This window comes from Dioscorea cayenensis, chromosome 18 (genome assembly GCF_009730915.1).
Source record: "Dioscorea cayenensis subsp. rotundata cultivar TDr96_F1 chromosome 18, TDr96_F1_v2_PseudoChromosome.rev07_lg8_w22 25.fasta, whole genome shotgun sequence".
Taxonomy (NCBI): Eukaryota; Viridiplantae; Streptophyta; class Magnoliopsida; order Dioscoreales; family Dioscoreaceae; genus Dioscorea; species Dioscorea cayenensis.
Window position 1 is genome coordinate 22,054,425 of NC_052488.1, and position 12,777 is coordinate 22,067,201.

The 12,777-nt window shown below is 30.0% G+C and overlaps 3 protein-coding genes across 3 annotated transcripts in view; 2 read left to right on the top strand and 1 right to left on the bottom strand.

The window, feature by feature from the left end:
• Positions 1 to 1,836, top strand: part of LOC120282933 (omega-3 fatty acid desaturase, chloroplastic-like) — a 6,936-nt gene extending 5,100 nt beyond the window's left edge. The window contains exons 5-8 of the mRNA XM_039289765.1: positions 859 to 1,044; positions 1,122 to 1,202; positions 1,283 to 1,420; positions 1,633 to 1,836. Coding sequence (XP_039145699.1) covers positions 859 to 1,044; positions 1,122 to 1,202; positions 1,283 to 1,420; positions 1,633 to 1,836 — 609 coding nt within the window. The remainder of the gene's footprint in view (positions 1 to 858; positions 1,045 to 1,121; positions 1,203 to 1,282; positions 1,421 to 1,632) is intronic.
• Positions 1,837 to 2,836: 1,000 nt separating this feature from the next.
• On the bottom strand, positions 2,837 to 5,048 carry LOC120281852 (calcium-dependent protein kinase 13-like). The gene is made up of 2 exons (XM_039288543.1): positions 3,171 to 5,048; positions 2,837 to 3,050 (listed from the first exon to the last, which is right to left on the bottom strand). The coding sequence occupies exons 1-2, from the start codon at positions 3,369 to 3,371 to the stop codon at positions 2,898 to 2,900; spliced, it is 354 nt and encodes a 117-aa protein (XP_039144477.1). The 5' UTR covers positions 3,372 to 5,048; the 3' UTR covers positions 2,837 to 2,897.
• A 3,992-nt stretch (positions 5,049 to 9,040) lies between these two features.
• On the top strand, positions 9,041 to 12,110 carry LOC120281851 (omega-3 fatty acid desaturase, chloroplastic-like). Its single transcript, XM_039288542.1, has 8 exons — positions 9,041 to 9,357; positions 9,477 to 9,566; positions 9,641 to 9,707; positions 10,907 to 10,999; positions 11,087 to 11,272; positions 11,350 to 11,430; positions 11,509 to 11,646; positions 11,832 to 12,110. Exons 1-8 carry the CDS (start codon positions 9,086 to 9,088, stop codon positions 12,057 to 12,059), a joined length of 1,155 nt encoding a protein of 384 aa, XP_039144476.1. The 5' UTR covers positions 9,041 to 9,085; the 3' UTR covers positions 12,060 to 12,110.
• The last annotated feature ends 667 nt before the right edge of the window (positions 12,111 to 12,777 follow it).

The window sequence follows — 12,777 nt, forward strand, 5'->3', positions numbered from 1 at the left end:
CAGTTATTACGTATTGCTTATCCTGCTTTAAATGTACGATCGAAGGGATTTATGAGCACATTGCAAGACTTTTATTAGCTTATGTGATACTTATCCGGGTTAATAAATTTTTAAAAGATTGATGCTTCCCAAGCAATAATTAGTATATCATTGTACATGTTCGGCTTTTTGATAACTTTAATAGAGTAACACTCTAGAAGTTCCTTTAGAAAATAACTCTATGCATTCTATAAAAATATTGCAAAATGATGTTATGTCTCTAAACTAATCATATTTGCTTTGTCATAGAATTTTATAAAATTTATAAATCTTTATATATATATATTCACATTTTCAACCATATATTGGGGCTAAGGCCTCTGTTTCTAAATGACTTCTCAAAAGTATTTTTTAAATTTAGTAGTAGTGTTTTAGAAAAGTTTTTCCGGAGTAATTAGCAATATATATTTTGTGTTTGCACTAGTTTTCTATACATGTAAACTCGTATAAGTTACAGCTTTTCTGTGTTCGCCACGACTGGGCTTTATGGCGAGTTTATTTTTCGGGCTTTTTACTGCTTGTTTTCGCGACTAATGCTAAACAACATTAATTCGGGAAACATGCACTTATACACTTCCTGGCCAAAACACTCCATCCAAACAAAACCCTAAAACAAGTTAGTATCTACAGCTAACTCCGAGAAGCTGTACAGAAGCTTGAATTTCGTCACTCTGAAGCTCAGATTCACCATTCCTTTCCCAATGTTAGCATATCCCGTTTACTTGGTAAGTAATAATTATTATTAATACTATTTATTAATTATTATTATCATCATCGATATTATTATTATTATTATATATAATGTATATATATATGTAGTTGCGGAGAAGTCCAGGAAAACAAGGATCACACTTTCATCCAGACAGTGATTTGTTTCATCCTAAAGACAGAAAAGATGTAATAACATCGACTTTTTGTTACATGGCCATGGTTATACTACTTACCGGAGCCGCATTAGTCTTCGGCCCCGGCTATATACTTAAACTATACATTGCACCGTATTTTGTAAGTATATTTACTTACCAATCTAACACGGTATTAGAGCTTCCAGATTGTATTTATGACTGATGTTTATGTTGCAGGTCTTTATCATGTGGTTGGATTTGGTGACTTATTTGCATCACCATGGCTACCATGAAAAGCTACCTTGGTACAGAGGCAATGTATGTATTTATTTTTGGTATATAAATAAATATATAAATTTACATGTGATGGTGAATTAATTGAATGAATGAAAACACAGGAATGGAGTTACTTGAGAGGGGCATTAACAACACTTGATAGAGACTATGGTTGGATAAATAACATTCACCATGACATTGGAACCCATGTCATTCATCATATCTTCCCTCAAATTCCACATTACAATCTCATCGAAGCTGTAAGTATTAAATAATTATTTTATATATATCCAAATTCCATATTACAAACTAAATAATAAATATATTATATAGATCGAATTCAATCTAAAATTTTAAACTTTATAAATCTGTATTTTATAAATTAAACCAATGTGGGACTATTAGTTCCTCTAATAATATGTATCATTCAATTCTCTATCTCTAAATTTATTAATACAAGTGTATTTTTCAGACGAGAGCTGCGAAATCGGTGTTAGGAAAATATTACAGAGAACCGGAGAAGTCAAGGCCTCTTCCAGTGCATTTGTTTGGGGTGCTTGTAAAAAGCATGAGAATTGATCACTTTGTTAGTGATGTTGGAGATGTTGTTTACTATCAAACTGATCCCAATTTGCATGGTAACTTCATCATGCTGCATGCTGCAGCTGAAGGGTAGAAGCAGACCTTGCCAGCAACAAATGCTTTTACGTTGAAACATTAATTAAACTCATTTAGTTTTATGTCATCCTTCATTGTCTTTTGGTATGGCCTACTGGTACTAAAGTGAAATACTGCTGAAGGTGTAATGAACTTTAAAATATAAAATAAAACAAATTTGCAAAGAGTTTCTCCTTTTCCTCACTGTTCTTCCTCCTCTTCTTCTTCTTCTTCTTATATATTTTCTCTTTTAATTAAAATAATAAATCCATGAGTCTGACTACATATATATCTCTCTATAGAAAGTTAAAAATCATTCTTCATGCATATTCCATAAAACATTCTTTATATGACAAACCATAGGTAGAATTGCCAGTTTGGAACCCCTCACATACACAATCTCTGACTATTTAAACGCAATATAAATTAAACTATCAAAACTCACCATTAAGTAAATTATAAATGAAACTGCATTTCAAAAAGTAAATGATAATATTTTATAGAGCAATTAGACGTATCGTAAAAGAGAAGTATAATTATTTACTACGCAATCCCAGGCCGAGCCCGATGCAATAACACAGCTCCACTACATGTGAACCTGATAGCTTTTCGGTTCCTTGGTAGGCCGCCAATTTTACTATTTTCCAAATCTAAAATGAATCATTATATAGTTCCCTTAATATGTGGGCTAGGCTAGTCCAAGCATCATGACCACGTTGAAGGATTCCACAATAACTCAGCATCAAAAGCAATACTGCCAATTTTGCCAACCTATATACAAATAGAAGAGATTAGTGATGATAAAAAGGGTAGATAGGAGGGATAACATTGAACACAGCATGATGATAATGGTATAATAATTCCTGATAACGAGATTCAACATGAACACAACATCATCATCATCATCATCATCATCATCATCATCATCATTTGGTGGCAAACACTGTGTCGAAGATGTAAATACAACTTACAAAATGAACTCAATCTAAGTCCACCCAAAACAATCAGAGAAGAAATTAGGGAGGGAAAATGTCAATCAGTGCACCACTGCACAGTGGTAAAACCTTCTGCAATTGTTGATTAGTTCTCACTGCCCATGTTTAGTGACCCATCTTTCATTAGCCTGACACTGAGGCTGTTAAATCTTCCTCTGGAATACTGTCGGTAGGCTTTCCGCCAGTCTGTTCCAGTTTTCATCATGGCTACAAACTCATCGTAGCTGATTTTTCCATCCTGCAATGCCAGAAAGGTTCAAGGACATCTTGTAAGAGAGAATATAAATGATACATTGCAAGAGAGATTACAGTAGGGTAATGCAAATGCTGCTGGATCAGAACAAAGAAAATTGATCACCTTGTCAGTGTCAACTTCTCGTAGAATATCATTGGCAACATCCGTGCTGTCATCGGGTCCATCTTCCATCAAAGCCTGATGGAGTTCTTCCGCCTCAATATAGCCATTACCGTCTTTATTAAAGTAAGGAAAAGGCGCGCCGTTGATGTTCATCATTAGCCATCCTCTGCAAATGAAGTGAAACTGGGATAAATTTTCCATAATCTAGCACTCCTTTTCCATGGGATTAGTGTCACCAAAATAATAATTTAAACTAATATAATCAGTGGGATTCACTTTGCTCTTGTTTGGTCAATTTGGATGTGTTGAATATCCACAATTCAAGAGATTGATAATGTCTTCCAAGTACTTATTTCCAGAAAGTTGTGAGTTTCAATTGGTTTGATGACAGGTATCAAATTTCAAAGCAGCTAGGACCAATTAAGGTTTTTCCAAAATGCCGATGATGGTAATATATTGCCAATCAGATCTTTTAACCCCAGTGCATCAGGAAACCTTTTCTGCTCCAATTTAGAGAAGACCTGCAATATGAAAAGAGGTTGGGTATGAATCTGCTCGTATGTATGAAAGAAAAGCAAGAGCAAGCAAGTTTGGAGCAAATAGTCCTTCATGCATGATTCATTGTCAAGTGCGTTATGAATCACTTTTTCACTTTGATGTTCCACGCAAATTTATGTCAAAGTTTTCACTTTGATAACACTTAGCATAACCCATTTTTTCTCAAATCAACACCCTTCAATAACTGTACCTCATGGAGAATTAATAGATTTAAAAAACAAATTTCCTTTCTATAATTAGACTTAACACTCTATGCTAAATCTTTTCCTCAGGAATTACCAAAGTATGAATGCACTTGTTGGTATATATGCAAATGGTAAAAAAAGTTCTTGTAACTATTCTCATCATCATCATCATCCTATATTCTAATTATCACAACATCACAACACTTTATGACAGCTCATCTTTGCTCCTCAATGACCTCCATTAATTATACTTCTAATTCTTTTAATCAAAAAGATAATATGCAAGCCTTCATCTATTTATCTTCCTATCAAGTTAGGACCAGAAACAGAATACACTAACGTCCCTCAAAGTGTGAGAAACTCTGAGGCAAAACTCATCAAACTTGTAGAATATATTTACATGTCTATAATATATCAACACATTTTGCAGTGATTCTAAGTTCAAGCAGTCAAAATACAGACCAATATTTCATATCACCAATTAAAATATAAAACTACTACCTTCAAGCTTCCAATGATCAATGGTGAATTGGTTTTTACAGTAATGATAACCGAAAGAAAGGGAGATTTGACAAAAACATGAATAAGAATGGTAAATCACTAGAATTACCCGCAATAAATACAAACAAAACATAAGGGGGACCTTACCAATTCACCGTTGCAGAAAATTTCAAATGCACCAGAACTAAATTCCCAACCAAGGCAGTATATGTTCACCTTCCACTATAATTCCAATAAATCTTGCTTGAACAATGGGAAATTCTTTGCTCAAAACCCGTTTCGGTAATGAAGGTGGGTAATTTGAGAGAACAACATTAATCCCAGGAAAACTCTTCCAGCATTTGCTTCAATGAATTTGCAATGCCCCTGAACAAACTTGAAACACTTCATATAGACACATGAATCTTATTAAACCAAAATTTATTGAAAAAAAATATATAATTTTTCAAGTGGGGATCAAAGATCTACAGCTTGGCAACAATCAACCATCATGAATCAAGCACATTAATTTTTCTCTGCCAAGTATTATAAATCCACACTTCAATGCTGCATTGTTGCAGTGAATTTAAACATCAATGAATGCGTTCAAGCCCTGGAAAGTAGAAATTCAGTTCCTCGCATCAATGGACTTTTTAACAAAGTGGGGCAACAAGTAAATCTACCGCTTTGTGAGATCGAATTCCGACATGTGAGAGCAGGAGACACAGAACTTGAATTCAATAATGGAATCGAATGGAAGATAAACCCAAAAATTCATACAACTTTGTTAATTGATTTGAAGATTTACCTGAGTGGATGAGAAATCAAGAACTTGAGGGTTCACCGGTGATGGATGGTGGTCGTGGTGGTGATGATTACGGTGAACGTCGGCGAGATTGGAGGTGGAGGAGGAGTTGGCGGGCGGGAGTAGAGATTGACAAGATCGGAGCACAAGAGAAAGATCGGAAAGGCGAACATGAAGAACTGGAGTCGATCCATCGATGGAAGGAAGCCGGATCGCCGTGCACCGCCGCCGCCGAGAGCACCGCCGCCGCCGAGGAGGAGCAAAAGACTCTGGAACCAAAGCGCGAAGAGACGACCTCCTTTGCTTTGAGATCCGTGATCTCCGATCACACACGACGCGCTGATCTTAAAGCAAATGGACGGACGATAAAAATTTTGAATTTTAGCTAAATATAAAATTAGATTTACACACACACACATTTTATATACCATTATTTTTTATTTTTTGTGTAGATAAATATATTTTAAAAGTATAAATTTATACAATTAACACACTAAATATTGTGAGATGAACGTATAAATGGCATAAAAGATATTTCACTTGCATTTCATAAATTATTAAACCATATATATTTATATAGTTGGAGTTGATGATATGCATGAAATAGAACCTTTAAATTTATAATTTTTTTAAAAAAAACTTGCAAACAAAATTTATAATGTTTAAAAAATATATAAAAATATTAAGAAAAAATTATTTATTAGTTTTTATAACTTTTCAAATTTTCACTGTAATCCTTCTGACATTTCAATTTTCTCTGTAGTTTTTTTTTTAGTTTATTTATTTCTCAATATTTGAGTTATTTAAAAAATTAATTTTTTTCCTCTTAAAAAATATAATTTCCGTTTATTAAATATATTTTTTATTTAATATTGTGTGTTTATGTGTAACTACATAAACTTTCATTTAATATGTATCGTTTATGTTTAATATTAAGTTTTTATAGTTAATATCTTAGTTTGTTGTTTATTATTTTGTATTTTCATTTAAAATCGTTGAAGAGCATTTTTAATAAAAGTAAGTTGTTAGAGGGTATCAGAAAAAAGAAAGAATTTTTTTTGAAGATATAAAAATATAAAATAGTTTAATAAATTTTTGATCAAATAAGAAAATTAGAATAATATAAAAAAATTCTCAAATATTAACTTAAATGAAAAAAAAATGAGAAAAAAAGCGAAAGTGACGGAGCATGAACATCTCTGGATATAGTGAAAATAGGCAATCATTTCATTGAACGTTTCAAATTGTTTTAAAATAAAAAATATATATGAAAATAATAAATAAAATTAGCATGTTAATAAAAAAATATATGAAAATACTGAAAAAAAATTGAATGGAAAAAAAAAAATAACAGTGTGTGGGTAAGTAAAACAATAAAACCTTTTAATAAATTGGTAATGTAAAAACATGGTTTGGTGGGACATTTATGGAGAGATAGAAAATTTCAGTGAAATTAATGGGTTAGGTTTCCAATTGTCGCCCTGAGTAATTGAACCATATTGTAAAATTTTTAGTTTACTTTTCAAATGGCCAGACTTGCATTTGATAATTAAAAGTATATTAAAATTTATGTACCTTTTGGTGGTACAAGCACATGATGCAATGGTCAACCATTAAATACCCCAACGATACGACAAAAAAATATCAAAAGAGATGACAGGTACATATTTGAATTCTTTCCCGATAGTATTGTTCTTATACTGTTCATATAATATACACTCTATTAAATATTGTTTATTAGTATTATTTTTGGATCTGGAGGATAATCCTCTTGTAGAGAAACAGTAGTTTCACTTTACTATAATCATTTAAAAAATAAAGATATTTTCCAATGAGATTCATAAGTCACTACATCTCTGCATCTGTTTATTATTTTGACAATCTTGAAACCGCTTGTGGTCAATTAGTGAAAAAATAAAACAAAAACAAAAAGTTAGTTTCACTTAAAAATGATAATAACACAATTAATATAACAAATTAGATTACGTGTTCATACTGTTTAACAAGTTGTTGAATTATATGCTTGTATCGTTCAATGGACAATATAAAAAAAAATTGTATGGTTTGTCTTTCGATCCACATGTATTTAATCTAAATTTACAAAATTACTTCTTTAAGTATCTTTTATAAAAAACAATTCATGTAATATTGTTTTATGATTTTTTTTTTTATTATTCACCGCTTCATTTTTATAGTTAATAAAAATTATTAGCTCATAACTATATTTTTAAAATTAAAAAAAAAATTAATTAAATAAATAATTACAAAAATATTGAAATAAGTAATTAGATTTTAATATGCAATTCATCAAATTTAAGATTTCTTAAGCTTACTCGGGTGTTTTTTAATTTTATTTTGTAGAGATCCGATATGTTAGAATAATTAAAAAAATAAATAAAGTTGTGTTGTATTTTTTTTACTCATATTTTATTTGCAAAACAAATGAGTGAAAAATAATTGTAGTGGAGTGTACTTCAAATTTTTCATGTATCAAAATGGACACTGAAAATTAATGATTGTATTATTAATAAAAAAATAATAATAATAATTAGCTATGTTCACCTGAAATTCAAAATCTACAAACATCCCCAGCCCTTACCCTCCTCTCTTTAAATACCAACTCCACATTTTTTTTCGTTTTTTACTTTCTTATCTCTGTAATATTCTACGAAGGATAACAGATGACGCATTATAATGTTATATATATATTATTGAGAAAAAAATATTATGTTCCATTTGTTATTTTTAAACAACCAATTCCATATGAAATTGTTTGTGTGATTAAATAATACTCCCTCCGTTTTTTTTAGTTGTCACATTTTGAAACTCTTCTCTATTCCTTTTTACTTGTCACATGAAAAATTTTGTGCAACATTAAATAGTTTTTTTCTAAATTTATCTTTTAATTTAATGTACTTGTATAATTTTCAATAAATCACAATCAACTAAACATTAAATTATATACTCCACTAGTGGGTTTTAAATAGGGGTAATTTTGAAAAATAATAATTTTTTTTTTATAAAATATAGATAACCAACTAATTTAACCAACCTTTCTTAATCAGTATGAATTGGGTAAATATAACAAGTAAAAAAGAACGGAAGGAGTAAATGTAACCAAGATTAGAGAAAATATTTGATAACTTAAATTGTAAGAGTGTATGGTTAAAATAATTTCTTTTATACCAAAAATACTTTCAATTGTTACTACATTAAAAAGTCCAGGGTTGGTTAAAAATTATAAAAACTTTCGTTAACATAAATTTAAGATTTTAAAAAAAAAATATATAGATTATCTCATGTTTCTAAAATATTATTTATTTAGTTGATCAAATTTTTTTCTCTAAAATATTACTTATTCATAAATAAAAGTATCACACAAAATAGCAACTTATTAGAAAGCATGGCATAGCCTAGTAGTTTTTTACCTTGCTTATGTTTAAGAGGTTTTGAACTGATGAAAAAAAGTGCTTGTCGCCAATTGATAAAAAAAAAACAGTTTATTGGTTGGAGCTTGCCAAAATCAAACTTGTTAAAATACTCTTTTACAAAAAAATATTTTTAATTGTTACTACATTAAATTGGAGTTGATTAAAAATTATAAAATCATTTATTAACATAAATGTAAGATTTAAATAAAAAAAAAAATCTTATTTTTCTAAAATATTGTTTATTTAGGAGCACTTTTTTTCCCAGAAATATCACTTATTCATGAATAAAAGGACCACACTAAATACTAGCTAGCTTATTAGTAGGAACTTGCCATACTCAAACAGGCTTCCAATTTCTATAAATGGCCACACTTCAAACCATTCTAGTACCAAAGAAGATACTTTGAAAGAAAGAAAAAGATAAGTTAGGGTTAGGGTTAGGGTTTCAAGTTAGCAATGGACAATGCAGGAGCTAGGGAGATAGGGAAGATAGATTTTGACGCCGGAAAACCTCCGCCGTTCCGTATATCAGATATCCGAGAAGCGATACCGAAACACTGCTGGGAAAAAAATGCATGGAAATCTATGAGTTATGTTCTTCGGGACATCATCTTCATCGTGTTTTTCGCCGTATTTTTTCTTTGGATTGATGTTTGGTTTGCATGGCCTATTTACTGGCTTGCTCAGGGTACCATGTTTTGGGCTTTGTTTGTTCTTGGCCATGATTGGTGAGTCTCAAAATTTATATAAATTAAAACCATGCAAAATTATCATTTATTTAATTATTTATTTGTTTATTTATTTTCATATGATTTACTTCATGTTCATGTTCATAAAATTAATACAGTGGACATGGGAGCTTTTCAGAGAGTGTGAAGATGAACAATTTAGTGGGACATTTCTTGCATTCATTTATCTTGGTTCCTTATCATGGATGGTATGTTTATTTTATTTTGATTTTTTTGAAGTTTTATTTTGAAGTTTTATTTGGATTTAATGTGATGTTTTTAGGAGGATAAGTCACAAAACTCATCATCAGAATCATGGGCATGTTGAGAAGGATGAGTCTTGGCATCCTGTAAGTTTTTTTTTTTTTTGGTATTTTTTTGAAAATAACATTAATTTAATTATGTGAAAAAGTTTGTCAGGTTTATCGGCTAAAAAACATGAGAGAGCACTTGTTAAGATTTGATATTAATTATGCATGAAGCGCGTGTTCTTTTTTTTTTAAAAAAAAAATTTGATAAAATAAATGGCTTTTATTAATTTATCTATTTATTTATGTATTTATTTATTTATTTATTTAAGTTTGTTGTATGTATATTTTTGAGCATTAAATTTGGGAATTGGTTTGAGAATTTGAAACATAAGAGAAAATTTATAATGTAATAAATGAATTGCATTGACTCATATATATATATATATATATATATATATACATATATTCATTTGGGACCGGCCCCATATTATGAGGAACTTTGCCTTGCTTCTTGAATCTAGATTTTTATTTGAGAAGTCTACATCTCTACCCTTGTAAAAAATGATTAACTGTACTGTATATTTATATATTGTGTATTATTTTATTTGGGTGTCTCATTTAATGCAAACATACCATTTTTTCTGATATAGTACTATTTTATGATATTGTTTAAATGCGTTTGGTGGGTCCTATGTTGGAGATGTATCAATCTCCTCGGAGGATGTATAATAAAGGGGATTTATTAGTTCAAGTTAGTTCATGAAAATCTCATGCCCACAATTCAGGACTTTAAAAGTGGCCCATATGATACTTATCTAGGTTAATAAATTTTTAGAAGATTGATAAGCCACACTAATTAGTGTATCATTGTATTTGTCTATTCTTTGACAACTTTTTCACTATTCAAAGCTTGTTGTTGCTTTTGTAAAAAAATATGCATTTTAGACAATCTTGGTAATTGTTATTAAGTCTCTAAACAAATCATATTTGCTCTATCATAATAAATTATAAAATTTATAAATCCTTATATATATATATATATATATATATATGTCTATATTCACATTAACAAGGTAAAAGAAGAAAGTACATGAATATTTGGTCATCTTATAATATTGTACAATTATTATTTTTTTTACTATAAGTACACTATAAACTAATAATTTATAAGAACATAAATAAATATCATTCTTGAGAAACACATCAGAATCACCTATTTTTGCAATGAATTTATGCAGAAATTAAAAAAAAAAATTAACCCATATATTGCATTAAAACAAGTGAACTTTTTTTCACAGTTAACTGAGAAGCTGTACAGAAGCTTGGATTTTGCCACTCGGAAGCTTAGATTCACCATTCCTTTCCCATTGTTTGCATATCCTGCTTACTTGGTAAGTATAATAATCATTATTATTATTATTATTATTATTATTATTATTATTTATAATATATATATATATATATATATATATATGCAGTGGTGGAGAACTCCAGGAAAACAAGGATCACACTTCCATCCAGACAGTGATTTATTTCATCCTAAAGACAGAAAAGATGTAATAACATCGACTTTGTGTTACATGGCCATGGTTATACTACTTACCGGGGCCGCATTAGTCTTCGGCCCCGGCTTTATACTTAAATTATATGTTGCACCGTATTTTGTAAGTATATTTACTTATCAATCTAACACGGTATTAGAGCTTTTAGATTGTATTTATGACTGATGTTTATGTTGCAGGTCTTTATCATGTGGTTGGATTTGGTGACTTATTTGCAACACCATGGTTACCATGAAAAGCTACCTTGGTACAGAGGCAATGTATGTATTTATTTTTGGTAAAAATTTATATATATATAAATTTATATGTGATGGTGAATTGAATGAATGAAAGCACAGGAATGGAGTTACTTGAGAGGGGCATTGACAACACTTGACAGAGACTATGGTTGGATAAATAACATTCACCATGATGTTGGAACTCATGTTATTCATCATATCTTCCCACAAATTCCACATTACAATCTCATCGAAGCTGTAAGTATTATTTAGATCAAATTCAATCTAAAATTTAAAACTATTATATATATATATTCAAATTCGTATTTTATAAATTAAACCGATGTGGGACTATTAGTTCCTCTGATAATATATATACATCATTCAGTTCTCTATCTCTAAATTTATAAATTCGATTGTTTTTTTTTTTATATTATTTTTAGACGAGAGCTGCGAAACCGGTGTTGGGAAAATATTACAGAGAACCGGAGAAGTCAAGGCCTCTTCCAGTGCATTTGTTTGGGGTGCTTGTAAAAAGCATGAGAATTGATCACTTTGTTAGTGATGTTGGAGATGTTGTTTACTATCAAACTGATCCTAATTTGCATGGTAATCATCATGCTAAACAGCAGAAGCAGAAGCAGACCTTGGTAAATAACAAGCTTTATTGAACATTAATTAAACTCATTTAGTTTTATGTCATTCTTCATTGTCTTTGTATGGTCATTGGCACTAAAGAAAAACTGGAGGAGTTCGTAACGTTTTTGATCTTTAATAAAATAAATAAATAAATAAACAAAGTGTTTTTCCTTCTCCTTAGTCCTTACTACTGCTCTTCCTGTTCTTCTTACTTTCCTTAAAAAAAAAATTAAAATAAAATCAATAAATTCATGAGTTTTGATTGCATATACACCCTTTACGGAAAGTTAAAATAATCCTTTAAAAAAAAAAGAAAGTTAAAATAATTATTCACACATATATTCCATAAAAACATTTTTCTTAAAATATGATAAACCAAAGGTAGAATTCAAATCCTCGAGTACAATAAATCGGACTATTTAAATGCAACATTAATTAAACTATCAAAATCACAAAAAAAAAACATGAATTATAAATTATGATGTTTATTGCAATTTCCAAATTTTTTTTTTAAATAATTGTGGATAAATCACCCGTCATTGATGAAAAAAAACCAATACAAAAGGGACAAAAGTGACACAAACTAAAATAGAAAAAACAAAGCATCCACCAGGGTGGAGGAGACAAAATATAAACGAAAACTGTAGAAGAAAAAAAACAGGAAGACAACATCAAAGGTTGACTCTTGAGGAAGTATCAGGAAAGATCACTTGGCGAACTGCTTAGTCTACAAGGTGATGAGAGAAGGAG

Bases quoted from the DNA above. Each gene is read 5' to 3' on its own strand.
- LOC120281851 (XM_039288542.1), top strand. From the start codon at position 9,086: ATGGACAATGCAGGAGCTAGGGAGATAGGGAAGATAGATTTTGACGCC. The intron at 9,567-9,640 runs GTATGTTTATTT...TGATGTTTTTAG, and splicing joins TTGGTTCCTTATCATGGATG to GAGGATAAGTCACAAAACTC. The intron at 11,000-11,086 runs GTAAGTATAATA...ATATATATGCAG, and splicing joins TTGCATATCCTGCTTACTTG to TGGTGGAGAACTCCAGGAAA.
- LOC120281852 (XM_039288543.1), bottom strand. From the start codon at position 3,371: ATGGAAAATTTATCCCAGTTTCACTTCATTTGCAGAGGATGGCTAATG. The intron at 3,051-3,170 runs GTGATCAATTTT...CTGGCATTGCAG, and splicing joins GAGAAGTTGACACTGACAAG to GATGGAAAAATCAGCTACGA.